Source organism: Dasypus novemcinctus, chromosome 3, assembly GCF_030445035.2.
Source record: "Dasypus novemcinctus isolate mDasNov1 chromosome 3, mDasNov1.1.hap2, whole genome shotgun sequence".
NCBI lineage: Eukaryota > Metazoa > Chordata > Mammalia > Cingulata > Dasypodidae > Dasypus > Dasypus novemcinctus.
Window position 1 is genome coordinate 9757369 of NC_080675.1, and position 12713 is coordinate 9770081.

The 12713-nt window shown below is 35.9% G+C and overlaps 1 protein-coding gene across 11 annotated transcripts in view; it reads right to left on the reverse strand.

The window, feature by feature from the left end:
* VRK1 (VRK serine/threonine kinase 1) overlaps positions 1-12713 on the reverse strand; it is a 114487-nt gene that overhangs the window by 10468 nt on the left and 91306 nt on the right. For 9 of the 11 annotated variants that reach the window (XM_071213709.1, XM_071213707.1, XM_071213708.1 and 6 more), the window contains one exon: positions 10543-10721. In XM_071213709.1, the coding sequence (XP_071069810.1) occupies positions 10543-10721 (179 nt within the window). Of the gene's footprint in view, positions 1-5052; positions 7788-10542; positions 10722-12713 lie in introns of those variants that run through there. The other 2 variants (XR_011648264.1, XM_071213710.1) reach the window with 2 other exon arrangements.

Below are 12713 nucleotides of genomic sequence, written 5' to 3' on the forward strand. Positions count from 1 at the left end.
TTCCTAATGGCAACTATGGGTTCTGTTCAAAAGAAAACTACATGGGAAAGCTGAACTCTGTTCAAGTCACAGTATCTTAAAACCTCCAAATGGTCAGAAGTGTTATTATCTATGTATCGTGATTAATCTCACAGCTTCAAAATATTCTCAAGGTGGCTGTAGGAAGATTAGAATTCAGACAGATATCCACCATGTTCCTCAAAAAATGCTTCCCATACACAAAAAAAACAACTTGACTACACCTAAAGTAACTTTAAAAGGCATCATTTAGCAGATTTGTATATGGAAGTACTGCTTCTCAAAAATAGCTGTAAGAGTGGTTGCAACTTCATATAACTGATGAGAGAAGGGGAGAGTGCCTTACATCTTTCTTTTCCGAAGTGTTGCTTCATGATTACCATCTAAACCCTGCTGGGCTGAACAGATTGGTTCGATAATTACATACAATAACTGCAGTGGGCAGGTAACCCTCAGCTGGCACAGGGCAGCTCCCCTGTGAGAACTTCCATATGCAAACTGCACTGATGGAGTGCATTAGGTACATCTTTCCTGCCGGTGCACAGGCCTGATTAACGCCAGCCAAGACTCCAAGGTTAGCATGTCAGCAGATTTGTGATGCATTAGGCAGGAATAAACACAGACACTTTTGTCCGTTCAGACCAAAATTAAGGAGGAATATTTCAGTACTATATGGCTTTCCATACAGGAGAGAATAATTTTCCAGTTTTAGGAGGGCAGATTTCTAAATGTTCATTATAAACAGAGCTATCCAACATACTTTACCCAACAATCTAGTGCATTCATCTTGTTTTCAACCTTATTTAATAAAAAGGAGCGTTCTTCATCTCCATGCAGGTGAATTACATAGCAATGAAAATCAGACAGTATTCAACCAACAAAAGAAACACCTGTGTTTTAAGCAGCATGCATTAGGTAAAGCACTGAATTGCATTAATCCACACTTCAGCTGGGTATTTCTCCTGCCCAACTTTGCTGACAATGTGTAATCTGAATAGAAAGGACGAATGGTCTACAGGCCAATATCAATTTTTCAAAAAAAAATTTTAAACTTCAAATTTAACAGTATCTCAGTATCTCATTTTATAAGCCAATTATCTTCAAAAAATTAGGTTTCAGGATTATTTCAAAGGCCATTAGAGTATACAATACACACTGTATTTTTGAAGTATTCAGATATGCTAGGCTAAAATTTAGTTAATTAGCAGCTTCTCACTTTCAATTTAGAAAAAGGAAGACAAACTGGCTAGCTGCATTTGGACAGTAATTTACTAATAGTCTAAACAACGACTGGAGACCAGTGATAGACTTACAGCTATCTTGACAGAAAAGAGAATAAAAATCTTCAGAGGCAAAAACTGAAAACCATTTCTTTGCTTTCCAAGTCAAGCATCAAAAGACCACCTTTAGATGCTTCCAAAAGTCTCTAAGAAATGCCAACCAGACTCATGGCTCCATCCAAAAGAGATGCATACTCAGCCATCGCCATTGGGTGGCTTTTTTTTTTTTCTTATGATAGAAGCTTCGAAAATACACCCTGAAATTTTTAAATGTTTGGTATAGCACATCTGTCAAGGAACAAAAAAATTCTAAATACAAATATGTGAACTGCACTAATCAATTAAGTTCATTTTATTTATTTGATTAAGGCCCCTTGAAATCACTGTGCAAATATAAACAATTTACAAATTACTTTTCCTTAGTAGTACTAAAAGCAACCTGTATGAAGCATTTCTTCTATGACGGTAAAGCAGATACATCTGTTATATGACATACATAGAAGTTAAAACTGAAGCTGACCAAAAAAAGGCAAAGTATTTGATTGGTGTTTCCCAGCTGGTGGCAGAAAGATTAGAACTCAGAGCTTTTTATTCTTATTCCAGTTTCCTTTCCACAGAACTATGCTGCCTCCCTATGTGGCTTTTTAGTATGAAGTAGCAGTTCCTCTCCAGTTTGTTTTTTTAAATATATTCTCTTCTAAAGAATTATAGTACACATATTTTTCTACTTGGTTTAAACTAACTATTCCCCACCCCCCTTTTCTCTCCTACTACTATGCTCCTTGAGGGCAATGACTGGTTTACTCATTTTCCTAACCCTTGCTGAGCTTGGTACAGTATTTTACATGCAAATATCTATGGAATTGCATCTGTAGAACAACAAATTATTGTAGTAATAAAGATAGATTTCATATTTTACCCCAAGTCCCTCAAAAATTGCATAATATTTAAATGGACATTTAGTAAGTACAGATATGTTTTGGGACAAAAGCAGAGAAAGATCAGAGAGAATGCTTGGAAGGAGAAATGAAAACACAAGAGGTGGGTTAGAAAATGATGAAGACTTAGAAAGAGGGATAAATGAAACTGAAAAATAATCTAAAAATATTCTGCTAGAATGTATTAAATTGATTTATTCTTCTAAATGAGTTTTGTTAATGATAGTGCAAAAATACTGAATATTGCAATTTTCTTCCACAAGAGAACTGACCTCCATCTTAAAAGAGATGATGATCATACCCTGTATTCACTAAGCATCTAATACGTGCTAATGAAGACATCATTTTCAAGATTAAAAACTGACACTATAAAATAGAGTAAAGCAAAAGAAAAGCTTCACGGAAGCGCATGTGGCTCAACCAACTGAGCTGCCGTCTTCCTTGTGAGGGCAAGCTGGCCCACACCCATGGAGAGCTGGCACGGCCCAATGACGTAGCAAAAGGAGACAAGAAGACACAGAAGAATGTGCAGTGAATGTACAGAGAGAGCAGACAGCGAGTAAGCAGCAAACAGCAAGGCGGGGGGGAGGTATAAATAAATAAAAGAAATCTTAAAAAAAAAAAGCAAAGCTTCAGCTTTTATAAAATCATTAAACACACACACATTTAATTTCTAAACCTGTCTTTATAAACCTATAAGTGGAACACTCAAGAAATCCTTTTGGAGTTCCATAAATGAGTCTTCTTAAATATAAGTGACTCACCAAGAGCAAAAACAATAGCCAGAATCTGCAATTCTGTCTCTTGCCTGTCTGGCATGAAGTCTGGAGAAAGAAGGCAGAATAATTTAAAATCATTCAAGGTTAATTATCTTAACAATGAACAGGAATTTATCAGAACAGATGCAAGAGAATATATAAATATAGAAGGTTAAAGTCATGGAGAAGAGATTCCCAACAAAGTCTCTCTTTGTGCAATAACTGAACAAGGACCCAAATCTATGGATTTCACCAAAATTTTGACTCTTCATGCTTGGTGAAAAATGGGACCAACTGCTGGGGAAAGAGATAATTTGGCAGACAGTCCCAGCTGAGCCTTGGCCCACCAGATCCTCCCCAAATCTGCCTTTAGGCAACAGAAAATCAATTAACAATAGTGAGCCCTCAAATCCAAGCTGAGGAAAGGAAAAGCAGTCTCATGAGATGGGAAAGGAGTAAAAGGCAAAGTCAAGGATTCATAAATTCAGTAATCTGGTAAATTCAGATAAAGCTCTCTCTCTCTTCAATATGAATAAAATCAAGAGAAAAAAAAAGGGAAACGGACTTTGGCCCAGTGGTTAGGGCGTCCGGCTACCACATGGGAGGTCCGTGGTTCAAGCCCCGGGCCTCCTTGACCCGTGTGGAGCTGGCCCATGCGCAGTGCTGATGCGCGCAAGGAGTGCCGTGCCACACAGGGGTGTCCCCCGCGTAGGGGAGCCCCATGCGCAAGGAGTGCACCCATAAGGAGAGCCTCCCAGGGCGAAGGAGGGAGCAGCCTGCGGAGGAATGGCGCCGCCCACACTTCCCGTGCCGCTGACGACAACAGAAGCGGACAAAAGAAAACAAGACGCAGCAAAAAGACACAGAAAACAGACAACCAGGGGAGGGGAGGGGAATTAAATAAATAAAAATAAATCTTTAAAAAAAAAAAAAAAAGAGAAAAAAAAAGCAAGCCAACAAAGCTAATACTGGGAGACCAAAAGAGAAAATGAAAGAAAGCATGCAAAAGACAGCTAAAGAATCCAGGCGGAAGGAAAATATAGTTCTTCCCAAAAGGAAATTTTATAAACTGCTTTGGAGATTTTAAAAAATAGATTTAAAAATTGAGGAAATGACAAAAGAAATTAAAAAGAAAACTAACATAGCAAGGAAACTGATAGCCAAACTCAACAGAAAAGTAATCATTATACAACTTATAAGTACATTAGAAACAGTGGAAAACAGCAGACAGAGCTAACAATTGAATGACATTAAGGAAGATGCTTGGCAGTATCTACTAAAGCTACTAATACGCAAATCCTTTGCCCCACCAGTATCACTCCTATGCACATACCCAGCCTGAAATGAATATATATATTCCCCCAAAAGGAATTATAAAAATGTTCATAACAGCATTATTTGCAATTGCCAAAAACTAGAAACCACATATAGCAGAAGAGATAAACTATAATATAGTCCTATAATGGAGTACCACTCAGCAATGAAAAACAAACTTTTCCTATACACAACAGCATAGAAATTCACAGCCATACCAACTGAATGAAAGACACAAAAGAAAAATTACTATATGATTCCATTACTACAAATTTCAAAAAAATGGCCAAATTCATTTATGGTGTTCGAAATCAAAATACTGATTACCCTCAGTGAGGCAATGACGACTGGAGGGGTCATGAGAGGTTTCTCGGGACAATGTGGGTGACATTTAAATGGCTATGTTCACTTTGCAGAAGTTCAAACTCCACATCTATTTGTGCACTTTTCTGTTCATATGTCATACTCTCACTTTAAAACTTAGGGGGAAAAAAAGCTACCTGACAAATCCAGGCAAATTGAGGAGACTCAAAAGAAAGAACTCAGTGATGGTATAGTTAGGGAAAAGGATTATTAGTAAGTACTGAATCCACCTATATATGGAACTATGGCCATAATATTACCATTACGAAGGAGTTTATCAACCATGTAAATTTACCATGTAAATTTATGTAATTAAAGTCTCTCTTTACTCTTCCATCATGCTAAAATAGCTAGACGGATTTTCAAATTTTGAGGGCATATTTGGGGCAATCTGACTTAAACTATAGGCTACGTGGTATAAATTAAATTCCCCGTGAGGTGAGGTTGCTTCAAAAAGACAGGATGCTGTCCTGCCAAGCAGCTGCAAGCCACTGCTTTGCAATGGACTTTGCTCTTATTCAACTCTTGGTACCATGTTCCAGGCTGAGTAGCAGCAGGGATTTATTTAACAATGGGTGATATAAAGGAAAGTATGTACACATCTTTCATAGGGAGCAAAAATATTTACAGTTCAAAACAGAAGGAAAAAAAAACAGATTACAGGGCCACACTCTAGACTGACTCAATGAATCTCAAAGCGAGACACAAGAGATTCCAATGAACAACTCTTCGTGTTGGCTTGGGCAGGCACCTTAATCAAAACTCTACAGGAAAATGGCTAAAGAAGGTATGAAAGTCCTTTTAACTTTCCAATCTCTATACAGAAAATTAAGCTGTTCTTAACCCATAAGGTACAGGGAGAATTTGTTTAGGAAAGAACTACAGGGTTATTGATCTTCATAGCTCCAAAGTCTAGCCAGACCAAGCACATAAACAAGAGTACACACTGAACCCACAGTGACAGAACTATACCGCCAGAGTCCAATTAAAGTGTTCCGTTCTAATCAACAATGAAAATCTTTGGCTATGCAGATTAATCCTTGATTTCTTTTCTCTTCAACCTTACTGTCATCCCAAAATTCTGTGCTTTAAAATAAAACTTTTCATTATTGGACTGAAAATACTTCTAACTGTGCAATTTCATATTTAGCTCTAGTTTCCAAATATTCTGTACCACAATCAAAGCTGGAAAAAAAAAAAAAAAGAGGGTGGAGGGAGAAACCTTGCTTCACTCCCTTGTTGATCAATTCTTACAGCTCTTAGTATAATGACTACCTCTTAGGAAGTAAAGAGAAATATATATACTGAATTGATTAAACCTAGCCTCAGGGACTCATGGCCTAGAAATTCATTGAGTAGATCTATAGTGTGGGTCAGAAATTTGTTTTTGTTTTTTTGTTTCCATTTTCAGATACCAAATATTGCTGTCCCTATGATCCCTATGAAAGAAATATGAGTCTGATAAATACAAAGAAAGTATACTTTTTAAAAAAAGTTTTAGAAAATTCAGGCAAAAGAAAGAGGGAAATTAACATCTCAGAGATATTGCTCATTTGGTTCCAGACCACCTCAATAAAGCAAGTCACATGAATTTGTTTCCCAATGCAAATAAAAGTTATATTTATACTACACTGTAGTCTATTAAGTGTGCAGCCGCATTATGTCTTTAAAAAATGTACAACTCAATTAAAAAATACATTATTGCTAAAAAATGCTAACCATCACCTGAGCCTTTAGCAAGTCGTAATCTTTTTCTGGTGGAGAATCTTCCATCGATTGATGGTTGCTGATTGATCAGGGTGAGGGTTGTTGAAACAAGGGGTAGCTGCAGCAATTTCTTAAGTAGGCAGAAGTTTGCCCCATCAAGTTCTCTGTAGAATGCCATGCTGTTGTACAGCATTTTACCCACAGAACAACTTTCAAAATTGAAGTCCATCCTCTTGAACACTGCTACGGCTTTACCAGCTCAGACCTAGAATACTTACGGAATATTCTAAATCCTTTGTTGTCATTTAAACAAAAATGTTCACAGCATCTCCACCAGGAGCAGATTCCATCTCAGGAAACCACTTTTTTTGTTCATCCATAGAAGCAATTCCTCATCCATTCATGTTTTATCTTAATATTGCAGCAATTCAGTCACATCTTCAGGCTCCACTTCTAATTCTACTCTTCTTGCTATTTCCACCACATCTGCAGTTACTTCCTCCACTGAAAGAAGAACTCCCCAAAGTCATTCATGAGAGTCGGAATCAACTTGTTCTAAACTCCAGATAATGTTGATATATTGACCTCCTTCTGTGAATCATTAATGTTCTTAACGTTCTAAAATGGTGAATCCTTCCCAGAAGGTTTTCAATGTACTTTGCCCAGCTCCAATAGAAGAAACACTATCTATGTGCAGCTACAGCCTTATGAAATGTATTTCTTCAATAATAAGACTTGAAAGATGAAATTACTCCTTGATCCATTAGCTGCAGAATGGATGCTGTGCTAGAAGACCTGAGGAGAATATTCATCTCACTGTACATATCCACCAGAGCTCTTAGGCAACCAGGTACCTTTTCAATGAACAGTAATATTTCAAATGGAATCTTTTATTTTTCCTTCTGAGCAGTAGGTCTCAACAGTGGGCTTAAAATATTCAGTAAACCACGTTGTAAACAGCTGTGCTGCCATCCAGGCTTCGTGGTTCCCTATGTAGATCGTAGGCAGAGTTGATGTAACATAATTCTTCAGAGTCCTAGGATTTTCAGAACGGTAAATGAGCAATGGCTTCAACTTTAAGTCACCAGCTACATTAGCCCTAATAAGAGTCAGCCTGTTCTTTGAAGCTTTTAAGTCAGGCATTGACTTCTCTCTAGCTATAAAAGATAGCTAGATAGCATCTAGCGTCTTCTTCCAATTTAAGGCTGTTTTGTCTACACTGAAAATCTGTTGTTTAGTGCAGATACCTTCATCAATTTTCTTAGCTAGATCTTCTGGATATTTTGCTGCAGCTTCTACATCAGCATTTGTACTTTTACATTATAGAGATGGCTTCTTTCCTTAAACCTCATGAACCAACTTCTGATAGCTTCAAACTTTTCTTGTGTAGCTCCTTCACCACTCTCAGCCTTTAAAGAAATGAAGAGAGTTAGGGCCTTGCTTCAGATTAGGTCCTGGTTAAGGAAGTGTTGTGACTGGTTTGATCTTCTATCCAGACCACCAAAACTCTCTGTATCAGCAATAACACCATTTTGCTTTCTTATTATTTGTGTATTCATTGGGGTAGTAATTTTCATTTCTTTCAAGAACTTTCCTCTGCATTCATAACTTGGTTGTTCAGAGCAAGAGGCCTTTCAGCATATCTCAGCTTTCAACATGCCTTTCTCACAAAGCTTAATCATTTCTAGATTTTGATTCAAAGCAAGAAACGAATGACTCTTCATTTCACTTGAATACTTAGAAGCCATTGTGAGGTTATTAATTGGTCTAATTTCAATATTGTTGTGTCTCAGAGAATCAGAAGGCCCAAGGATAGGGAAGAAGATGGGGGAACGATCGGTCTGTGGAGCAGTGAGAACACACACAACATTTATCCTTTAAGTCTGCGGTCTTAAATGGGCATAATTTGTGGCATCCCAAAACAAATTACAATAGTAACATCAAAGATCACTGATCACCATAACAAAGATAACAATAATGAATAAGTCTGAAATATTGAGAATTACTGAAGTGTGATACAAAGATACAAAGTGAGCACATGCTGTTTGAAAAAAAATGGCACCAACAGACTTGCTCAACACAGGTTTGTAAAAAAATTCAATATCTGCAAAGCACAATAAAGAAAAGTGCAATACAACAAGGTATGCCTTTAAAAGGATTAATATAGTTTCTCTTATCAAAGTTTTTTTAGTTGTGAGCTTCCTGGTAGCCAGAGCAAAAAAGAGACATCTTAATTATAAACCTCTCACTAAAAAGGAGACCAGTATACTAGGTTTCTCAAAGGAGAAAGCTTTTCTCCTTGTAGGGAGTCCCCAACTTTCTAATCAGTTCTGCTTTTATCGGTTTTAAATATAGGGCATTTACAATTTGTTTGAAGAAAAGCCTTCTGTGGCTTAAAAAGAGAAAAGCTAAAAAAAGAAAAAAAAAACAATCTGGTTGACCTCTCACTCTACAAATAAAATGACAACAGGCCAACAATTTAATAATTCACCTACGGTTACATAACTATCAAGCAGCTTCATGATCTCACCTAATCACAGCTTTTATTCATTCCTTTTTAATACCAAGAATAGTCCTATGTCAACTCTAAGAAAAAAATTTAGTAAACTAATGAAGCAAAGCTCGTAATACTTTGACTTGGTATCCACCACTGCCTCCCACCCACAAGAAGCTTTACACATGTAGTCTAATCCAACAGAAAATTTCCAGTCTTCTGAACTACCCAAGGACACAGGAGAATTATAAGGTCACAGATGTTAGCTCTGCAGCAGACTGACCTATTCAGTTGTAAAGTCAGGCAACCTGCAGAAACCAAATTTTCTCCAGCATGTAGATCTAAACAGTGACTTGCAAAGGAAGGGGGGAGTTGCTCTGGACAAGTTCTCATTGCAACGGAGATCTTTACCCTCACAATCAACACAATTCTAAAGAAAAGCATGACAGGAACTAGATAAAAGTATTAATGCAGAGAAATCTGTACTGAGCAAAAAGATGCATGCTCAAACGGTACATTTTACTACCTTACTGCTAAATTTCACTCAGGCTTCCATTTATTCCCCTTCATTTCAAACCTGAGTGTGGCTTTTGGCCTACTTGTTGACCAGAAAAATGGATCAGAGACAGTTAAGACAAAATTTGTGAAAGAAAAAGTTTATGTAGATGATGTGTATAATTTTAGACTCTGTGAAGAAATTTCATAGATATACTATTTCCCAAAAAAAGTCAAATTCATGATCCAATTACAAAATACTTGTGATCTTTGTGAGTTAAAAAGGATGCTACTGGTCGCTGGAAACTTTTAATACACTTCTTATGATTTTAAAGAGAGAAAATTGGTTTTAGTCTTTTTGGGATCTTCTCAGAGTCTGGCATATGGGATTTCCAAAGAAAATGCAGAATGATCTATTCGAATTTATAGAGTGTAGAACAGTAAAAATGGTCAACAATTTAAAAATTATTTATTTTCTAAAAGTAGCTCTCCTCTCCCATATAAAATCAGCTACCATATTTTATTTAATAATTTTAGATCATAAAGGAAATCAACAAATTTATCAATAAGTTAATTACCAAAAATAATCACTAATATAGCAATGTTAATATGTAACTAAAATGTATACCTGTAAAATCTAAATTTTAAAGTGGTACCAGGAATTCTTTACATGCCTATACAATACTCCTACTATAAAGCTCATTATTTAACATTTCTCTCCAGAAAACTAATTCCCTTATATGTCCATGTATATCTTTACATGACATTTCTTTAAAGAGCAAAATAACGTTTAAATGGTAAATACATACTCCTTGACCACACCAGCAAACAAGGGAAAAATCAGAAACAAAATCAACCCAAAGGGTAGTAGGAGAAAAGTATACAAAATTATGAACTAAGTGCCTATCAAAATCTCTCTGCCAAATATTAGTATCCCAACTTAAAATCTTTTTAGGATTTTAATGACTTCTTGTTTGATATACTATATAAATATTTGTTCCTGCAGCTCTCCACATCTTGTTCTATATCACAAAAAGACTTTTCCTTTACGTGGCAATATTTAATTTACCAACCAATCTGTTATTGTTTTCCTTACTAAGCTACTATTTGACTTTCCTAAAACTATTTGTTGTCATTATAATCACAAGAGGCCCAAAGGAAATAAAATAACTCACCTTTGTTACTGTTTTTGCCTTCAAACCTCCATTCTCCACAACACTAAGGTCCAATGTGCCATCATCCTTACTTCCTATAGCTTTGAGTCCTTGCAAAAGTATATCACGTAAATTTTGGTAACGAGGTTTTTCAGTATAGTCCAGTAATTTCACTGTTTCCATGTATTTAGCAATTTCATCTAAAAGAATAACACAATTATGTTTGTAATTTTTAAAATCACAAATCCAACATATTCTTACCTTTAAGAAAATACTTCAAGGTTACAGTTAATTAGAACACAAATATACACCTTGTTAAAATATGTACTATACTTTTCAATCACTTCTTTAATGAAAATTCTTTTAACTCAGGAATTATCAATCAAATAAAAAACTATGTTGAAATATAATGTAAAAAAATCTATGTAAGAGACATTAAAAGAGAACACATATATAAAATGTAAATATGAATAAAAATAACTGCAGTTTTAAAAGCTCTAAAAAAATATGAAAGGACCTAGAATAAAGATTGTGAAAATAAAATGTCTTTTAACACTATGAGTATCATAGTCAATATCTGTTTGCTATGAAAGCCATTAATCCTATAGAAAAAGGCTGCATTCTATGCATAAATGAAAAACAAAACAGTCCAAAAACAGGGTGAAGAAGCAATCCCCAGTTTCCCACAAAAGAGAATACTCAGCATCTGAATGATAAAAGGTATGCTGTATACTAAGGCATAACCATACCTATAAAAAGAAATCTTACTAGTGAAGATCAACACTTCTCAACATTCAAAATTTATCTTTAGGCTAATGAGTCACATATATCTATCTCTGGCCCAGAACTTTCCCCTGACCTCAAGATCTATAGATCCACTGCCTTGAGTATCAGCTCCTGGATGTCTCCTTGTTATTTTAAATCCCAACAAGTCCAAATCCAAACACCTGGCCTACCTGCTACAACCTGCCTACCCCTGCTGTGGTTTTCCCCTCTCAGATCTTGAGAATTCCATCTAGCTACTTAAGCCAAATAGCTTACAGTCAGTCATCCTAGAATCCTCTCTTACACACTCCACACCCAGTAAATCAGTAAATCTTGTCAGTGTTACATACCAGCACTCATTCACTGAGATATTTAATAAGCATCCACTGTATGTCAGACACTGTCTAGATAACTGTGATACACTACGGGGGGAAAATAAAAGACAAAATCCCAATCTTCCTCACCTGAGAAGGGGATTTATAAAAAATCTAAAGTGATGTCATAACTTAGAGTAAAATATTGAGAACATTCTGAGAGAAAAATGGCAAGAATGACCACTTCCTCCAATTCTACTCAGTATAACAGAATAGCCTTGTATGCTTTAGCCAGTATAATAAGGCAAGAAAGAGATACAGCAGGTATAAAGATTAGAATGAAGATGTAAACTGTCTTTAATCACAAGCACCATGATTGTGTACATTGAAAATCCTACGAAATCTATGTTAAAAACCCACTAGACTAAGTACATTTAGCAAAGTCATATGATAAAATATATAAGAATCATTCTATTTCTATATACTAACTACAAATAATTGGTACATGGAATTTAAAAAAAAAAAGCTTACAATAATATCCAAACATCAAATACGTAGCAGCAAATATAATGAAAGGTGTCTAAGATGGCTGCAGAGAAAACTATAAAGCAGTTGAGTGAAGCTACCTAAGACCAAATTAAATAGTGGATGTACTATTCATGGGTTAGAAGACTCAGTATTATGAAGATGTCAGTGTTCCCCATATTATTCTACAGAGTAATACAATCCCAAAGTTTCAATAAACTTGGGGGAAGGGGTGGGGTAATGGGTGAGTGGTTGACAAGGTGATTCAAAAATTTATATAGAAATGCAAAGGGCCAAGAACAGCAAAATAAAATTTAAAGAACAATGCGAGCCAGTGTGGCCCAAGTAGAAGCAAAAGGGAAGAGTACAGAAACAGATCCGTACAAATATTGACCCTTGATTTATGACAAAGGTGGCACCATAGGGGGAAAATGATTTTTTCAAAATAGGTTGCTGGGTCAACTGGATATAAATATGACGGTGTGTCAGAAATTTGACCCCTTTCTCATATAATATAGAAAAATCAATTGTAGACTATATATCTTCAAGTGTAACTGGTAATCCATAATCACCAAAAACTAGAAACAA